Source organism: Lichenostomus cassidix, chromosome 7 (assembly GCF_008360975.1).
Source record: "Lichenostomus cassidix isolate B80296 chromosome 7, HeHo_3.0, whole genome shotgun sequence".
Classification (NCBI taxonomy): domain Eukaryota; kingdom Metazoa; phylum Chordata; class Aves; order Passeriformes; family Meliphagidae; genus Lichenostomus; species Lichenostomus cassidix.
Genome location: NC_139488.1, coordinates 22,023,464 through 22,040,819, shown reverse-complemented (window position 1 = coordinate 22,040,819; position 17,356 = coordinate 22,023,464). Strand labels below are relative to the sequence as shown.

Sequence of the window (17,356 nt, the reverse complement as noted above, 5' to 3'; positions counted from 1 at the left end):
TCTGCATGCTTGAGCATGACTGTGAAACTAGCTGATGGCAGGCTGGCTGGGGTGCCTGGAAGGGGGAAAAGCAAGGAAGCAGAGAATAAGGAACCCTGAGAGTCAAGAATGTCTCCACATCTTTTCCATACCTGCCCATCTCTTGCGGAGGGATCTCTGAGCTGTCTCGGGGACCACACAGAAACCAGAGCCTCACTCCCATCTCGCACGGGGGTCCTTCAGTGGTAGATGATGGTAAAAGGTGGCTCATCTTGGGAGTGGTACTGTTCATAGCCATAGCTCAGGAGTGGTTGTCCAAATGTCCTCATCTGGATCATGTGTTAATTTTTCAAGGGATGTTAGGAGTGCATATGGGAGGGTGATGTCCCAGAACTAGCCCACGTAACAGCTTTGCACACAAGAGTGGGAAAGTAGAGTGATTGCAAGAGGAACTCAGGATGCCTTGGTTTAGCTTCTGGCTCTGCCACAGCCTCTGTTTGATCTTAGGCAAAAGACTTGATTTGCCCTGCCTCCCAGTCCCAGCATCATGTTCTCTTTGTCATCTGTTCCTTCTTTACAAGCCTTCAGGGAAGAAATGTCTGTCTATGTGTTTCTGCAGGGACCACCAAGTAGGGATTAGGTTCTGGGTGTTACAGTAACAAGTCTACTACTTATTACTGTAAATTGATAGAGAATATAATAGTAGCAAAGTTCAAAATAGAAACCTGGAGCAAATTGGTACCATCATCTGCCCCAAGCTGAATGAACTCTACATTAAAAGTGTGAAGAAATTGTTCCAGGTTCACCTTGGAAAAGATGGTTATTCTCAGGAAGGGAGAAGGGGCAGATCACTCTGCACGGTATGATAATGCATCACTTATAAAGTGGGGAAATTGGGCTTTCTAGCAGTTAACACATTCATTGATTACTACAGCTAATACTGCAGGTGCACTGTACAGTCAACTCTTAATTATTTCTGTATAATGAATCCACATTGTGGATTAATCCGGCAGAGAGGTATGGCAGAGTCAAACATGGCAAAGATACCAGAGTCTGATTTGTGCTGATTTGTCCAATTCACTTTCAGCCAGTGCCATTTGCCCAGCTATTCACTCCATGGCAGTGCCTCTTCCAACACCAGCTCAGATCCAGGAGGAATCAATTGTTTTTGAACAGGGTGGAGTCCTTTGTCTCCTTGCACTCTTTTAAGTGTTTAGAGCATGGGGAGTGCTGGGTCTGGACACATGGTTGGCAGCAGGGAAGAGCTATCCCTATCACACTGAACTTAACATCAGCTGGGAGAGACTTGGGCTCTGTGCAGGACAGGGCAGTAACTTTTTCCAGAAGCCAGCATAGGGTTGTGTCTTACACTGTGTTGATTAGCATTTTGTTTAGTGTAATTTTAAATGTTTCAAAAGTCCGAGTTTTAAGTCTCTTTCTAAATATTTCAAGAGTCAGAGTTTTAAATCTTTTTTCTTGCTATAACTTAACCACTGCAGTATATGGGCGGTGGGCACTCTCCCTGTGATGCCAGGATAGCAGGTTGCTCTCTAGTACTGCTGAAAATACTCTGATGCCTCTTTTTGGTCTTCCTGCTTGTGGATTGAGGGAAATGAAAGGAGGGGAGCAGGAGCTAATGCAGAAATGGAAGACAATTGCCTGCTGAGTTGGACAGACTAGCAGAGGCATTCTTGGGGAAGGCTTTAACCAGTGCAAAGTCATATTTGTCATATTCAGATTTAAGCTGGTGGAAAAGGAACTGAAGAAATCTGACTGTGGAAGCCAGCATGGCGAGGTCATCTTCTGGAAGAGAGTATAGGAGATGCTGTGTGGGTGACATAGTGGTTTGTTGTAGTGGAGCTACCATAGGAATTGCTCTCTGTCCTCTGATGTTGTCACCGTCTTCACACTCAGACCCTGGGGGAGCACGGAAGAGGAGCTGCAGCAAGAGCAGTACTCTCTGGGGAGTTTGGCTTCGAGCAAGAAGAACAGACTGTGTTGGTCTCAGTTCAAGATCCTATCCTGAATAAGGACTCCAGATTTAGATTCCTCACTGGAGCTTGGCTTTCATTTGGGGAAAGCACCACTCTGACAGGACACAGAAGGGGTCTCTGTAGAGTAGCCTGGAGCACCTCAGCTGGGTTCTGCATGGGACTCCCAAAGCCACTGGTTCTTCTCCTAAATTAAGACCAGGTGTCCACCCTGCTCCTATGAATTGTATCCCCCAGCTGGCATCTCAATAGCCACAAGCACTGCCAAGGAAGAGCAGCAAAGTGGATCTCTCCTTACTTTTCTGTAGGGCTCTGGAGGTGTGCCTTTACCAATGCGCTCTGACCCTGCAGCACTCTGGCTCCTGTCCCTGTCAGTGAGTGTAGGAGTTACTGGAGGTGCTGTCAGGAAACATGGGTCCTTGCATTTTATCTGTCCTCCAGCCTCCAGGCTGGCTGAGACAGGATGCCTGTGAATGCTTTCTAAGGCTGTTGTTGAAGTACTCTGTCTAATAAGTTGTAATCACCATGGGGAAAGCTTGCTGTGCTCTGGGTGAGAGCTTGCTTCGCTCTGCCTTGCTGGGCAGAGTGTACTCTGGCCCTGGTTTTCCGGGGACATAGTGAGGCATCCCAGGGTGCATAGGAGAATCAGAAGTTGCAGGGATTGGAGCAAAGGTGGCAGATACCAAGATCATCTACCGGGTGGACTGCTTGTTTTATGCATGAGCTCATACTGAGTGTGATGAAGTGGCTATTGTGCACGCAGGAGCTTAGAAATCCATGTGAAACTCCATGGAAGCCCCACACGTGCCCAGCTCCCAGAAACATTCATAGTGATTATTTGGCACTTATTGGCTCCTATTGACATTGCAGTGCACTAAGTGGAGCAGGGAGGAGTCCCGCCGTCAGCAGGACATGCATCAGCAGGGCAGCCAATGGGGGAAAATGCCCTGAGGCTCAGTATTGATTCATTTTATATTTAATTTAGCGACCCAGATTTCCAAGGTGCAAGGCCATGGTATGCCTGGCCTGATGCTGGGTGTGTCTTTCCATGCCACATGTGTACAGATAATTTTCTGCAACATCAAAGAGACCACTCAGACTTCAAACCCTGTGCTTTTTACTGTCTCTCATACCCTGAGAACTGCAGGTCTTGAAGCTAAGTGCAGAAAGATATGTGCAGACAGACCATTCACCCCAGCCAATAGAGAGCTGCCTTTGCTCAGCCAGGAAGAAGACCTTGGCAATCTCTTACAAGCCAGGCCAGCAAACCTCAATGGAACAAAGCTGAGCAAAAGCCCTGACTCCATAATCTAGCTGGGCAAGCCTGCCCATCCTGGAGCCAGGCCCTGAGGCTTTCCACATTCCTATGGGTTGTCCATGCTGAGGAAGATACACTTGTCTCTGGGTAGTGTCCAGGGAAATTCTCTGTTTCAGGCTGTTGCCCAGATGCTGTTTCTCTGGCATTGCAAAAAGGCTGGCATAGTTGGGGCTGAATTTTGGTGGGCACTGGCTAGCCAACAGCACTGGTGATGGGTCTGTAGAGCAGCCTTGACAGCCTCTCCTGAGGCTTTGTGAGGCTTTGGCTCAGCCAGCCAGTCTGTAATGCAGACCTTTCCGAGGGCATTAAGGCAGCACTGCAGCAGCAATAGCTCAGCTTCACCACCCAGCCTCTGAGCCAGCCTCAGGCTGCAGTGTTATCCTACAGTCTCATCACACAATTAAATAAAGCAGACATTGATATTTCCTTATGTCTCCCAGGCCAGCAGCTAAATGTCCTTCCCTTTCACTGCCCTTTATGCTTGCTGAGCACCAGGCCTTCCACCAGTGCAAGAGGTGAGGCCCAGCCAGGTGTCTGCCTGTGCTGTGTGGTGCAGAGCTGTGCAGGCAAGGCTGCAGGTTGCTTTTTGCTGGGGGAGGAGGGGGAGGATTCCCACACCACTTTTTTGGGTACCATGAATAAAAGCTTTTGTGATGAAGCCCCAGTGTATGAACAGCCTAGGAGGAAGACTTCTTCATGAAGAGGTTAGCTCACAGACATCTGGAAGAGATGAAAGTAGGCAGATGAGGCAAGAAGGATCTTCAGAGGTTTGGAGGATGATGGTGAGTTCGTCAGCTGCCAGGGCTTTGGTAGCCTGAATTAATGAGAGAAGGATGTGCTTGGATGTGTTTCCCTGACAGACAGTGTGTATCCACTAGACAAATTGGTGGCCTTTTTTTCCTTTCCTATGTCTTCAGGCCACCGCTTTGAAGATAACCCTGGTGTGAGGAGGCATCTGATGAAAAAGCCATCTCGGAGTCAGATCACCAGGACAAGCAAAAAATTAGCATCAACTCCATCTGTCAAGAAAAAGAAGAAGAAGAAGAAGTTGGATAGAAAGCCCCACGAGGTATCCATGTGCTGTCCTCCCACACTTGTTCAGAAGCCATAAATCAGGACTAGAAACATGCAATTTATAAAGTGATAAATGTGTTTCAATATAATTCTTTATATGACCTTGAGGGTGACGTTTCAAGCTATTATCCATTATCATGAGAGGTGAAAATACACTTTTTCCAATAAATGTAGAGATTTCCCTGAAACCACAAAGCTTTGACCTTAGGAAAGACATTAAAAAGTCACAGAAATGGTGATGCTGTTGTGGAAGTTGGCAGCACAGTAACATCACCATCTCTGGTAAGTGTGGGAAATTTAGGGGGAAACCAAGAAGGCAGAGGACAAAATTGCAATAGTTTGATAGAAAGGGATGCAGCATTTTATCATTCTCTCCTGTCTGCCCACACCATGTGACTTAGAGCTTTCTGGTGCTCCACGTGCTGATGGAAGCTCCTGCCATGCTGCCAGTGATATTTGTCCTGGCTGCTTCTGTGCAGTAAGCCTTTGGTTAAGCTATGGCAGGTTTGTTCTGGCAGTGCGTCAGACCAGGCAGTATCTTGAGAAGAGAGCTGAGGCTTTCTGTGTGCTGCTGGTAGAGCTGTGTGTATCTCATGTCCTTGCTGTAATCCACACTAGGTGTTTGTGGAGCTGAATGAGCTGGTGGTGGATAAGAACCAGGAGATGCACTGGAGGGAGACGGCCCGCTGGATCAAGTTTGAGGAGGATGTGGAGGAGGACACAGCAAGGTGGGGGAAACCCCATGTGGCTTCACTGTCCTTCCGCAGTCTGTTGGAGCTCAGGAAGACTATTGCCCATGGTGAGTCAGCAAGAGCAGACCAGGGTTTGTCTCTTGCTCTAGTACAGGTTTTGCTGGACAGCTTCTGTCACTGTTGAGTCCCTCACTGGTGGCACGAAACAGTGTCTGTGTCCCCACTTCATGCAGGGTCTGTAGAGACAGACATCCTGCAGCCTGTTAGGCAGGGTTTGCATTAGCCCAAGGGTGCCTGTGTTGGTTCCACCCTCTGCTTCACTGGTCTTAGGCATATGGCAGCTGTAACACCCAGCTGTGCCTTGGTCAGCAGGTCTTATACCCATCTTTGGTGTGGAAAGGCACACTTGATCAGAGTGGGAGACTGAAATGAAAGGAGATACCAGAATGACTGCTGCATCTCTTGGAGCTTTTGGGGTTTCCTGGGACAAGGGTTTACAGAAAGGACATGGGGCACCTGGACTTGGACATTTCTCAGCTGAATCTGTACCCCAGCCAAAGCCTGGCTCCTGGTGGGACAGCTGTGTCCCCAGAGTGTGAATGCAATGGGGAACGTTGCACACTAGGAGCAGGGCTCTTCCCCTCATGCTGGCAGGTGCCGTCCTCCTTGATTTGGAGCAGACCACTCTGCCTGGAATTGCTCATCTCATGGTGGAGACCATGATCATCTCTGACCAGATCAGAGTGGAAGACCGAGCCAACGTGCTGCGTGCCCTGCTGCTGAAGCACAGGTGGGTGGCACACGGATGAGGGGTCTCAGGGCCCTGGAGTTATCTGTGAGCCCCAGGTGGCAAGGGAGGCAAGTCCCCTCATGGCCACCACTCTCCCCCTCAGCCACCCCAATGATGAGAAAGAGGGCTTCTTCCCAAGAAACCACTCCAGCTCCAGCATGAACTCCATCGTGGGAAACCACCACCACAACCACACCACAGACACTTGTGTGCCCCTCATGGGGGAAGAACGCATTGAGATGGCTGACCCCAAGGCCAACGAGACCGAGTGCAAGGAGGTAGGGTGATCTGGGGGTTGCTGCCTCTTTTTCCATGCTCTGGGGACAGCTGTTGGCTGACAGCAGTCCTTGGCACCCACCTCTGAGCTCTTTCATGGAGAAACCTTGTAATGAGAGGACTGAGCTCCCTGGATTGCTGGAAATTGGATTCCTGCATTATGATTTTGGAATGTAATTTTGGCTTTGCACTCTATGCAGATGTCTGCTTGAGCATGTAATGGCAGCAGCCACCCCTGGCACTTGGAGGGTGACCTTTGCTGTGAGGGTGCCTTGCTGTGAAGCAGGCATTGGGTGTGCAGCCAAAGCAGGCTCAGCTGCAGTTATGCCAGTGGGGTGCAAAGCTGTGTAGGGAGACCGAAGCATGGGGACTTCATCCTTACTTATTTGTATTTTTTCCTGGCAGAAAAACCCACATCTCCATAACTCTGAGGGCCACCGTAAATACCTGAAGCTGATGGAGAAGATCCCTGAAGATGCAGAGGCCACAGTGGTCCTTGTGGGTAAGAGGTGGCATGTAGAGTCCCCCAGTGACTAGTGCAGATCCTGGTCTGGCCCCAGCTGTCTGTGCCCTCACTCTTGAGGGATATTTGGTCATCTCATACATGTTAAGCTGGGGAGGGAGCCTGGTACACTCTCTCCTTCGGTGATGGTGCAGGTTCTGTTTGTCTGTGGCAAATATATGGCCTGCCAGTGTAGTTCTTTTCCTAAATTAAAAAAGAGGTTGATAGACACTGCTGCTGGGATCTGGGGCTCAACTCAGTGGTGAAAGTCAGGCTCACAGAATGTCTGGTTTTGCAGCTCAGAAGTAGGTGAGTAGTGCCTGAGGGACTGATGGCCAGGCCATCACCCTGCCCTCTGACCATTGCTGCCTTCCGTCTGGTCTCTTCACACCTCACCAGCAGCTGGGCCCTGTCCCTAACCAGTGTTGGCTGCTGGCTGTGTGTGCCAGCAAGCTTTGGGTTGACAGAAGCAGGGCCTGGCTGGTGGCAAGGTCTCAGGTATTTGACAAAGCACTGCCAGGACATATTTCTCTGTACAGGAGGGCTGTGAGCAGGCAGGCTCGAGCATCAGTGGGCTTGGTGCCTTCTGATTGCAAGAGTATTCCTTCTCAGCACTTTGCTGGCATTAACATCTCAGCAAACCCAGCTACACTACAAGCAAAGTAAATGTCATTGTCTATCCACTAGATTAAAAGCTCAGGCAAAGAGGCCTGGCAGCTCAACCAAACTGATTCTTGATCACAATGAGGCCAAATCAGGTTCATTAATGCACTTTTGAGTACTCAGATAACTAAACATTGGCTTGTTTCTGAGCTAAGGCTGTGTCTTGGGATTCACTTTGACTCTCAGATAACTCAGATTTGCCAGCCTAACACAGAACAGAGCTCTTTGCTGGACACAGATGGCAGAAAGATCAGTAATAATGCCAGAGAAATACCAGTATTCAATAAACATTTGTGTTCGGTATGTGAAGGAAGCGGCTGGTGTGCCGGAGGATGCGGGAGTACTTCCCAATCTGTTAGGAGCTGACAAGACTGCCAAGCACTGATGTAATGCAGACATTGTAACACAAAATGTGCAGGTTGCACCTATGACTCTTTAAGAGCACTGTCTCCGGGAAAAAAAAGTTTAGGAATACAGAGAACATACAAGATAACAGAAAAAGCTCATAGCATCAGTGCTCAAGGAGGGAAGAACAGTGAGCCAGCACCTATAGGTTGTTTAACCTGACATCCTTCTTGGCCAGCATAGTGGCAGAGCTAATATTGGATTCAATTAATAAAGAGCTAAAGAATATATGAATGTAATTATTGCCAAGCAGTAAGGTTTATGGGAAATAGGTCATGTCAAGCAAACCTGATTTCATTCTTTGATGAGATTTGAAGTTTGTTTGATAAAAGTAACATGTAATAGTCTTCCTTCCATAAGTGGGAAAGAACCTTCAAATTTAAACTTAGCCCCTTATAGTGTAAGTAGAGCCCATCTGTAAGGGATTAAGAATGGTCGAACTGGGAGGCTAAAGAAAGTAGTTCTACTTGTGAATGATCAGTGAAGGACTTGGAGCAGTCCTCAGCATGAAGTTCAGTGCTGTGTCTGTGGTCTGGAGAAAGTACCTAACTGCAGGGTTTGTGGGAACTTCTGAAATCCCTCTCTACTCTTAAAGGCAACCCAGTACAGCACATCCCAGTGATTAACTCTGCTCCATACATTGCCCCCTGGTAGGTTGTGTGCAGTTTCTGGAGCAGCCAACTATGGCCTTCGTCCGACTAAATGAGGCTGTCTTCCTGGAATCTGTCTTGGAGGTCCCAATTCCTGTCAGATTCATCTTTGTGCTGCTGGGACCTAGCCAGGCCAACATGGACTACCACGAAATTGGCCGCTCCATCTCCACCCTCATGTCTGACAAGGTGAGGAGCTGATGGGCAGTGATGCTGACACAGGTGAGGGAGCTTTGCTGTTTCCTTAGAAGACAGTCCTGAGACGAGAGCACTGAGAGATGCTGTGCAAAGGCTCAAGTGAGGTAGGCAGGTATGAGCACCTGGGAGATCAGCCCAGGTTTTAAGATCAACCTGGCTTGACCAAGGTAGAATCCTCCAGTGTAGAGGAAAGAGCAGGACAGACACTTACTTGGCTGGGACAGAGTGTGCTAGATTGGGTGAAGGAAGGGGCCAGGTGTAAAAGCCGGAGCAAAGAATGACCCAAGGTTAGAGGAGAGATGTTCAGTCGACATTTCACAAACAGAGGGGTGAGGAGGCTGAGTGATGCCTGTGACCATGGCACCTGGCCGAGACCACACTGACATAAAAACCCAGCAATGCCTGGGGACTGTTTTCAGGTGTTTGGATGAAGCTTTCTAGCTGAGTCCCATGGCTGGGGCATCCATGCAGAGGAGCACATCCATCCAGGAGGAGAGATGAGGAGGCAGGAAGGTTTTTCTACCAAGTGTGTGCACTGCTAGAAGTCCCCATCTGTCTAGATGACAGTGAAATTCATTATCTTGATAAGGAATTAAATGCAAAGGAAAGACAATCTGAACATCTGCTGCATACATCTAGCACAAGAGGACCAGAGGTTCACAGGTACTTCCTGCTGGTGCCATGTTAAGCAAGTAACAAATCTTCCTGTCCTGCCACTATTGCACAGCTTTCACTGAACTGGAGACTAAAAGGCTCAATTAGAAAAAGTGCTTTAGAGGCAACAAGATTGAAAGATCCCTTCCCTGGAGTTGCACAGGGCTCAACTGAGAATGTGTTTTTAGCCAGAAGAGGTGAGGTGCCATTCCAGCTTCAGTGCTGTGTTTGTGAGCTGACCTTATTCATTTGAGTCTCTGCTCCTCTTGCTGGAAGAGCAGAGCCAGCTGCCACAGCCGGGGCCGGCCATAGCAAGGTTACAGAGTCCTGGCGCCGTGGAGAGAGTACAGTATCATTTACATTGAAGCTGTGGCTCCAGGGAGTCTGTGTGCTGCAGGGCCCTTAGCTGTCGCCTACCTGCTTTACAGGCTGTTCACTCGTTCATCGTCCTCCAGCCTTTTCTCTGGAGGCATGTTCCAGAGGCAGTGCTGCACTTCCACCTGTTTGCCAGCACCTCCCTGCCTATCTGCAGTAGTGCTGTCCTCTCCTGGTCTCCTTAGAGTACTTCCTTATTAGAACCTGACCTTGCTGTCAGAAATATTTCCTCTTTTCTGCCTGGTTTCCTTTGCATGGCTTCCCTCATGCTGTAGACTCCTACTTTCTCTGTCTCCCATGTGGAGACTCCCAAGAGTCTCTTATGCTCCCTGCTTGGGTAGTGGTTCTTGTACTTTATAACTGTGGTGCTTTAGGGCTCTCCCAACTTCTCCCTCAAAACAGGAGGCAGGATTCAGGAGCATGGGTCACCGAGAGGCAGTAGTGAGACAAACAGTGGATGTGGGAGCAGAATGTTACTCTAATGGTCACAGCAAGCATTGTATTTCCAGGCTGTAGGTAACTGGGTCTAGTCTTGGTCTGAGCCTTCTCCCTCTCTCTTTTCCCCTGCCCCTCCCAGCACTTCCATGAGGCTGCATACATGGCAGATGATCGTCAAGACCTTCTCAATGCAATCAACGAGTTCTTGGACTGCAGCATTGTCATCCCCCCCTCAGAGGTGGAGGGGAAAGACTTGCTCAAATCCATTGCCACCTTCCAGAAGTTGCTTCTGAAGAAGAGGAAGGAGAGGGAGCAGAAGTCCATGAAGGAGGGGACTGCTCAGGAAGCCAAAGGTCTCTCCATTCACATTTGGGCAAGTTTGTTCTTAGTGCCCTGTGTACCCCAATGGGCCCTCCCCTTCCAGAGCCTGGCAGAGGGGTAAGCAGGGCCTGGCTCCTGAGTAGGGAGGGGGGAGTGGGGAGTGGGGAGCGGGGCAGGCAAGTGGAGCAGGACAGTGGCTGTGGACAGCTCTGGCAGCTGGGGACAACTGAGGCAGTGGGATGTGCTATCACAGGGGACCCACCAGTCTAGTGCTGCTGGAGGAAAGTCTCTATGAGGTATTGGGGAGAGGGACAGCCCAAGAGCCAGCTGTGTTCCCTGCTGAAGCCCTGTCCTCCATGCACCTCCAGAGCTGTGTGAAGTGAAAGCTGAGGAAGAAGAGGAGGAAGCTGAGGACGATCCTTTGAAGCGAACCGGGATATTTTTTGGAGGTCTGGTTCGGGACATAAAGCGCAGGTACCCCAAATACCTCAGTGACATCAGAGACGCCTTGCACAGCCAGTGTCTCGCAGCCGTTCTCTTCATCTACTTTGCTGCTCTCTCTCCTGCCATCACCTTCGGGGGACTCCTAGGTAATGGGCCTGCTTTCTGGTCTGCTCTTTGCACTCTGGGACACTGGCTGTGTCTGTGTGATGCTGTTCTGGGGTGGGCTTTGATGCTGTTTGCTCAGGGAGCGGTAGTGCTGTGCCTCGGCTGCTGCCTTGTTCCCTCCCTGCCATTTGGCCTCTCCAGCCTTGGCTGCCTGGGCTCCCTCCGTGCTCCCTCCATGCTCCCTGCCTAACACAGGGCACCTCTGACTGATGGGATGGGGACCTGCCTCCTCTGTCAGGAGCTGTGCAGCCTGCCTGCCTGTGGTGATGGTGCCTGTGTCTGGGCTATAACACTCATACATTGTTCTCTTTCCCAGGAGAGAAAACTGAGGGTCTCATGGGGGTCTCCGAGCTGATAATCTCCACCTCGGTTTTAGGGATCCTCTTCTCCCTGCTTGGAGCCCAGCCACTCCTGGTCATTGGCTTCTCAGGGCCTCTGCTGGTGTTTGAAGAAGCTTTTTACAAGGTACATGTGAGGCAGTGTCTGTGCTTGGCACCTGCTCACTCTGTCCTTGCTCTGGAGAGGGCAGCTGGCATTTCTCAGCTCTGCAAAGGGTCTTTGTTAGTGTGAACTCTTTGGGTCCTTCCTGGCTGCTCTCAGCTCGGCCAGGGCTGCCCGTGGCTCTGCTGACCCTTTGCAGGTCCTGCTACAGGGACTTCTGCCTCTTGTTTCTGTATTCGTTATCCTGTGAGGTATGACACTTGTAACAGCACTCCCCTACCTGCTGACTGTGAGGAGAGCACTGTTCCCCAGCCCTGTGCTGCAGCTCATTGGCATAATGAGCACTTGCAGCTGCATCCTGAAACTTTTGTGTTCCTGGGGCTTCCTTTGAAGACCATTTCACCACTTTTACCTGTGTCCAGCTTTCCTTTTGTTGGAGTCCAATAACATTCAGTGTACCACCCATTTGGGATGTGCCACATACATTACTCCCACCTCTACGGATGAGCCCAAGGGTGTGTGCAGAGGTATCCTGGCCAGCCAGGATGGATATGTTTCTTTCTCAAGTAGCATGACCTCTTTGCTCTTGAAAGCATCCCTGTATCACTGTACCTTCAAGCAGTGGATCTAATCCTCCTTTTCTCTGACTCCCAGCATGTCTGTGTCTTTCAAAAGGCATGGTTTTTTTCTACAGCTAGATTTTCACCTTGTCAAGAGTTCGGAGCTGGTGATGCCATTGCAGAGTGAGAATTTCTCTACTCTCCTGTGACTGCACTTCTCACTGACCACCTTTGCCTTGCCCAGTCACTGTATACAGAGGCGTACCTCTGCCTGAGGTGGTACCGAGGAAGGCTGAAAGGGAGGGGTGCAATTTGTACTGGAAATAGTTGGTGTGTGTGGATGAGCAGAGGCAGTGGAGATGGTCTCCTCTGTGGTGACAGCCTGGGGGCTTTTCTCCACACACATACAACTGTCTGTATGCAGGATGCTCTCTGAGATCGTGGCCTTTGTGAAGTGGGACATAGCAAGATGCTCAGGCTCTCCTTTGCAGGGAACAGGCTTGTGCTGTTGAGTGCATGGAGCAATGGAGAGCTGTGTTTGAGCAACGGCACCTCCATATGGGTGGGATGGGGAGTGTTATGCATGGGCTGGCTTCAGCAGAGCATGAAGGAGGTGCTGTTACAAAGACTGGAGTGGTAAAGACCTGCTTGATGTGAGCTGTCAGGTGTTAATGCAAAGTCTGCAAATTTACCTGTGACTCCAGCCATGAATTCACTGATTCTGTGCTGGATGCCTGAGCAGATGTAGATGCTTTTTTCCAGGACAGTCTTTGATCTTAATGGGGAGCGGATGCAGGAGACAGGCTGAGGAGCCATGAGTAACTCCTTCCCATTTCCATTTCAGTTCTGCCAGACACAAGGCATTGAGTATCTGACAGGCAGAGTGTGGATTGGTTTGTGGCTCATCGTCTTCATCTTCATTATCGTGGCAGCTGAAGGAAGCTTCTTGGTGCGCTACATCTCGCCCTTCACCCAGGAGATCTTTGCTTTCCTTATCTCCCTCATCTTTATCTATGAGACCTTCTACAAACTGTACAAGGTGAACCTTCCCTGGGGAGATGGGCTGCTGCATCTCTTAATCCCTCAGGAACCTGCTGCTTTAGCACACAGGAGGCAAGGGAACAGAGCCAGCTCAGTCACAGCTTTCCTAGATACTCTGCAGAACAGTTCTTTGCTGGTCTCATGCCTCAGCCCAGCTGGCTCCTGTGCCACCACAGAGGGTGGCAGGAAGAGCCCTAATGTCTCTCTCCCCTTCTCTTCCTGCAGGAGACATTAAAGAGGGGCCACTTTTCTCTCCCCAACCCTGTCCAGCTGGGTAGGTTGTGAGGCGAGGTGACGGATGCTGGGATTGTCCGTGCCCACCATCTACTGCCCTCACCTCTCCACAGAGCAGGACACCTCCGCATCCCCCTGCCCCCAGTAGTGACAGTGCCCCCTGCCCCTCCTCGTGGTAACTTGCCTGCTGCTTCTCTCGCCCGCTCAGGTGTTTGCAGAACATCCTTTGCTGAAGTTCTACCCACCAGATGTGCAGAGCAGCCTGAATGCCAGCATGCTCTCTACGGATGCGATGTCACTAGGAACCAGGATGCAGCCTAACACTGCTCTGCTGTCCCTCATCCTCATGCTAGGCACTTTCTTCATTGCCTTCTTTATGCGCAAGTTCAAGAACAGCCGTTTCTTAGGAGGCAAGGTGAGAAGTTTGTGGGATTCACATGTTAAGGACAAGGGACAAACCAAACAAATAATGCTTCTTACTACAGACCTTTATTCTCCAGTACACTTGGATGTCCCCCAAACACCAGAAATCCCTTAAATACCTTGCAGGGGGGATGGCAGCCCACCCTAGGGTGCAGGCAAAAGCTGACTGTGGATGGTATTTGCATTGTCCTGCTCCAGTGAGCCTTGCTGGAAAGTCCTCTGGACTGTGGGAAAGCTCCTTGGACTGGGTACAAGTCTGTTAAATTAGAATATAGGAGGAAGAGCTTACAACTTGTTCTCTTTGGGCATCTCTCTACATGCAGGGCATCTGTGTAAAACCTGGAGCACTGTCTTAAGTAGGCCAGCAGGAGCAATTAGCCAGTCATTTAAGAGCAGGTTATGTGGGCAGTGGGATGCACAGCCCCATGGGTCACAGCTGGGTTTCCTTACCCTGCCCATCATCAGTGCTCAGGTTTGGAGCCATGCTTGGCCCCATTTGGGGCTTCTCTTTGCCATAGGCTCCCTATAGCAGGATGCATGCATGGAGCTGGCCTGTTCCCTTTCCAGTGACAGGTCTATGTTCTGCAGGCGCGGCGGATCATCGGAGACTTTGGGATCCCCATCTCCATCCTGGTCATGGTGCTGGTGGATTACACCATCACTGACACATACACACAGGTAGGTGCCAGCATTGCCCTCAGAGCCTCTCCTGCAGCCCAGCAATGATCCCTGTGGCACTGGCCTGTTCTTGTGCAATGGGGAATTTGTATTTCCTGCCTCTTAAATCATAACAGCACAAAGCAAACAGAAACATTCCCCTCATCCTCACTCCCACGCTGAAGGGAAGCTCCAAGCGTCTTACTGAGGATGAGGCCAGAGCTACAGGGACTGGAATGCCCTGGTATCCCTCTGGACTTCCAGCTATTAGTAGGGGAGGCTTTAGGGACTTTAGGGAGATTCAGTGCAGTTCATTCCTTGTTTGTAACTCTAACACTTGCAGTCAATCAACAAGACCTAAACTTTATGCACACTGAAAAAGGTGGCACGAAGAATGGTTTCAATGGGGTATTTGTCATGAGTTTAGTACTCAACATACTTATTCTCTCCTTGACTGTAGAACACTACTATTTTGATCAGTTTATGTCAAACACAATTTTTTTTCCAGTTTATGCACAAACTTAATGTTATTGAGCAAACCTATATCACAGGTTTCATTTTTTCTCCTTTTTCCATAGATATGTGATTATATATTTTTGTTTTGGTGTTTTGGGGGTTTTTGTTTGGTTTTTTGGTGTTTTTTTGCTAAGATTGGGGAGAGGGTAGAAAGTATTTCCTGTTCATCATGCAAGCTTTTCATCAAAACAGCCCAAGGCTTGGTGGAATCCAAATGCATTTTTATTCATTTGAATTTCAATGAAAAATTTCAGTCAATCAGACACCAGTAAAATCATGCACTTTGTTACATTCTTTTCATACCATTCTACACTTCTACAGTTAATATCAAAAGCATTATCATTTTAGCATTAACTCAGCATATGTACGAAGCTTTCCGAGAAAATGGTACTTAGTTACACAGCTTAACTCAAGGACAAACATTCCAGAAATATTATTCATACTTATGCTGATTAACATAAATGCAAATCATAAACTCTGCCTGCAGTGCAGATAGCAGAAATTGCTGTAGAGTAGCACAGAGCCAAGGGTTCAAATGCTGATGAACGCAGGGTCAGGATGATGTACAGCTAGGAGTCTGTGTGGTCTGATGGGAGCACAAACATGATATTCCCTCTGAACATGGTCAGGGTGAGGTCATTTCCAGAGAATGTGGCCACTTCTGGGGTTCACGCTGCAAAAACAATGCTGTAAAATGTCTCAGAAAAGCTTTGGAAAATCTGGAAAGCCACTTCAGAAAATGGTAGGCAGTTCAGAACACTTAATTTGTCCAAGGAGAGGTCAAGGAGCATTTTAACCATGGTCTGCAAGGACCGACATGGGGGTCAGTTCCTAAGGGAAGATACTTCCTTGGTCTCTTGGAAAAAAACAAAGGGGATTTAAGTAGCTGAAAGGAAATGCCACAGGCCCATGTTAGGGAACATGGGATTTTTTGCACTGAAGGGGATTATCCATGAGAAAGTCCTGCTCAGTTCAGGGTGGCTTATCCCATCATCTGAGGCATTCAGACCAGGAAGAGCAGGAGGATCAAAGCTGTGTGAGGCTGTGGGCATGTTTGTATTAATAAGTAACTGCTGGGTTTTGCAACTGCACCACCAGAAGCTGAATGTCCCCTCCGGCCTGTCGGTCACATCCCCTCACAAGCGTGGCTGGTTCATCCACCCCATGGGCAGTAGTGGGACCTTTCCTCTGTGGATGATGTTTGCCTCTGCCATCCCTGCCCTCCTGGTCTTCATTCTTATCTTCATGGAGACACAGATCACTACGTGAGTACTTCCCCCTCCAACCTCGACCATCGCTAACCCCTAGGCAGGCAGGCAAGGCTGGGATGGGTGCTGGTTCACATGGAGATGCAACGGGCATCCCAGAGGAACAGTAAGAGCAGGATCCTTGCCATTTCAGACTCTTAATTGGCTTCTCCCATCATCTTTTGGCTCCCCTCTTGGTATATGGTATGGTGGAGACCTGCCTCAGCCAAGCACAGGAGGAAACTTCTAACCTGAGGCTGACAGGTGCCATCCCTCTCCTCAGGCATCTTGTTATCCCCATGTGTGCTGTCTCCAGAGAGTGAATGTTGTCCCCAGCTGCAGTTCTGTCCCTGGGCACTGACCTGGGCCTTGCACTGACCAAGGCTCTATTTCTTTCAGGCTGATTGTTAGCAAGAAGGAGAGGAAGTTACTGAAAGGCTCTGGCTTCCACCTGGACCTTCTGCTCATTGGCACTATGGGAGGCCTTTGTGCTCTGTTTGGGCTGCCCTGGCTGACGGCAGCGACAGTGCGCTCCGTCACCCACGTCAATGCCCTGACAGTCATGAGCAAGGCCATTGCACCCGGGGAGAAGCCCAGGATCGAGGAGGTGAAGGAGCAGCGTGTGACCGGAGTGCTCATTGCTGCCCTTGTTGGTGAGCCTCTGCTTGGGGAACAAGGGAGGGGAGAGGTCAGGACCGAGCACTTGAGTCTCCTGGCAGTGTCCCTGCCCTGTGGGCCAGCCTGTGCTCTGCCTGCTCACTGCAGGACTTCCCACACCTACCCATTTTCAGCTTCCTTTTCCTTGCACCCCAGGACAGAGAGGAGGCGGGAGAGGGATGGAGGCTGAGGTGCCTTGCAGAGGGGCTGGTGTGGGACACACATGCCCTGAGCTCTGTCTGTGCAGGTCTGTCCATTGTGATGGGGAACATGCTGCGGCAGATCCCGCTGGCTGTGCTCTTCGGCATCTTCCTCTACATGGGGGTTACATCACTCACTGGCATCCAGCTCTACGAGCGACTGCTCCTCATCTTCATGCCCTCCAAGCACCACCCTGACCACATCTACGTTGTTAAGGTGAGCAAGGGCAGGTTGCACAGAACCAGGTAATGAGATGAGGAAGAAGAAGCAGATGAGGGGAGGATGGTATTTTGCTAGAGGGATACTTGGCTTGGTGACCCTGCTTGGCTGCAAGTTTATGCCAAGAAGTGCAAGGCATGTAGAGAGGTGATGCAATGCTGGCAGGCTGCACCCAGGCGTGTGTTGCCAGGATAGTACATGGATGGGCAGACAATTTGTAGGAGT

At 49.8% G+C, this 17,356-nt stretch overlaps 1 protein-coding gene across 2 annotated transcripts in view; it reads left to right on the top strand.

Moving 5' to 3' along the window:
- The window catches only part of SLC4A3 (solute carrier family 4 member 3), a 34,080-nt gene that overhangs the window by 13,592 nt on the left and 3,132 nt on the right, over nucleotides 1–17,356 (top strand). The window contains exons 7-21 of one of the 2 annotated variants that reach the window (XM_085066673.1): nucleotides 4,206–4,357; nucleotides 4,981–5,161; nucleotides 5,709–5,844; nucleotides 5,948–6,122; nucleotides 6,526–6,622; nucleotides 8,345–8,529; nucleotides 10,145–10,358; nucleotides 10,695–10,916; nucleotides 11,252–11,400; nucleotides 12,781–12,975; nucleotides 13,420–13,626; nucleotides 14,223–14,312; nucleotides 15,906–16,072; nucleotides 16,454–16,707; nucleotides 16,959–17,128. In XM_085066673.1, coding sequence (XP_084922799.1) covers nucleotides 4,206–4,357; nucleotides 4,981–5,161; nucleotides 5,709–5,844; nucleotides 5,948–6,122; nucleotides 6,526–6,622; nucleotides 8,345–8,529; nucleotides 10,145–10,358; nucleotides 10,695–10,916; nucleotides 11,252–11,400; nucleotides 12,781–12,975; nucleotides 13,420–13,626; nucleotides 14,223–14,312; nucleotides 15,906–16,072; nucleotides 16,454–16,707; nucleotides 16,959–17,128 — 2,594 coding nt within the window. The remainder of the gene's footprint in view (nucleotides 1–4,205; nucleotides 4,358–4,980; nucleotides 5,162–5,708; nucleotides 5,845–5,947; nucleotides 6,123–6,525; nucleotides 6,623–8,344; nucleotides 8,530–10,144; nucleotides 10,359–10,694; nucleotides 10,917–11,251; nucleotides 11,401–12,780; nucleotides 12,976–13,419; nucleotides 13,627–14,222; nucleotides 14,313–15,905; nucleotides 16,073–16,453; nucleotides 16,708–16,958; nucleotides 17,129–17,356) is intronic. The other variant, XM_085066674.1, reaches the window with a different exon arrangement.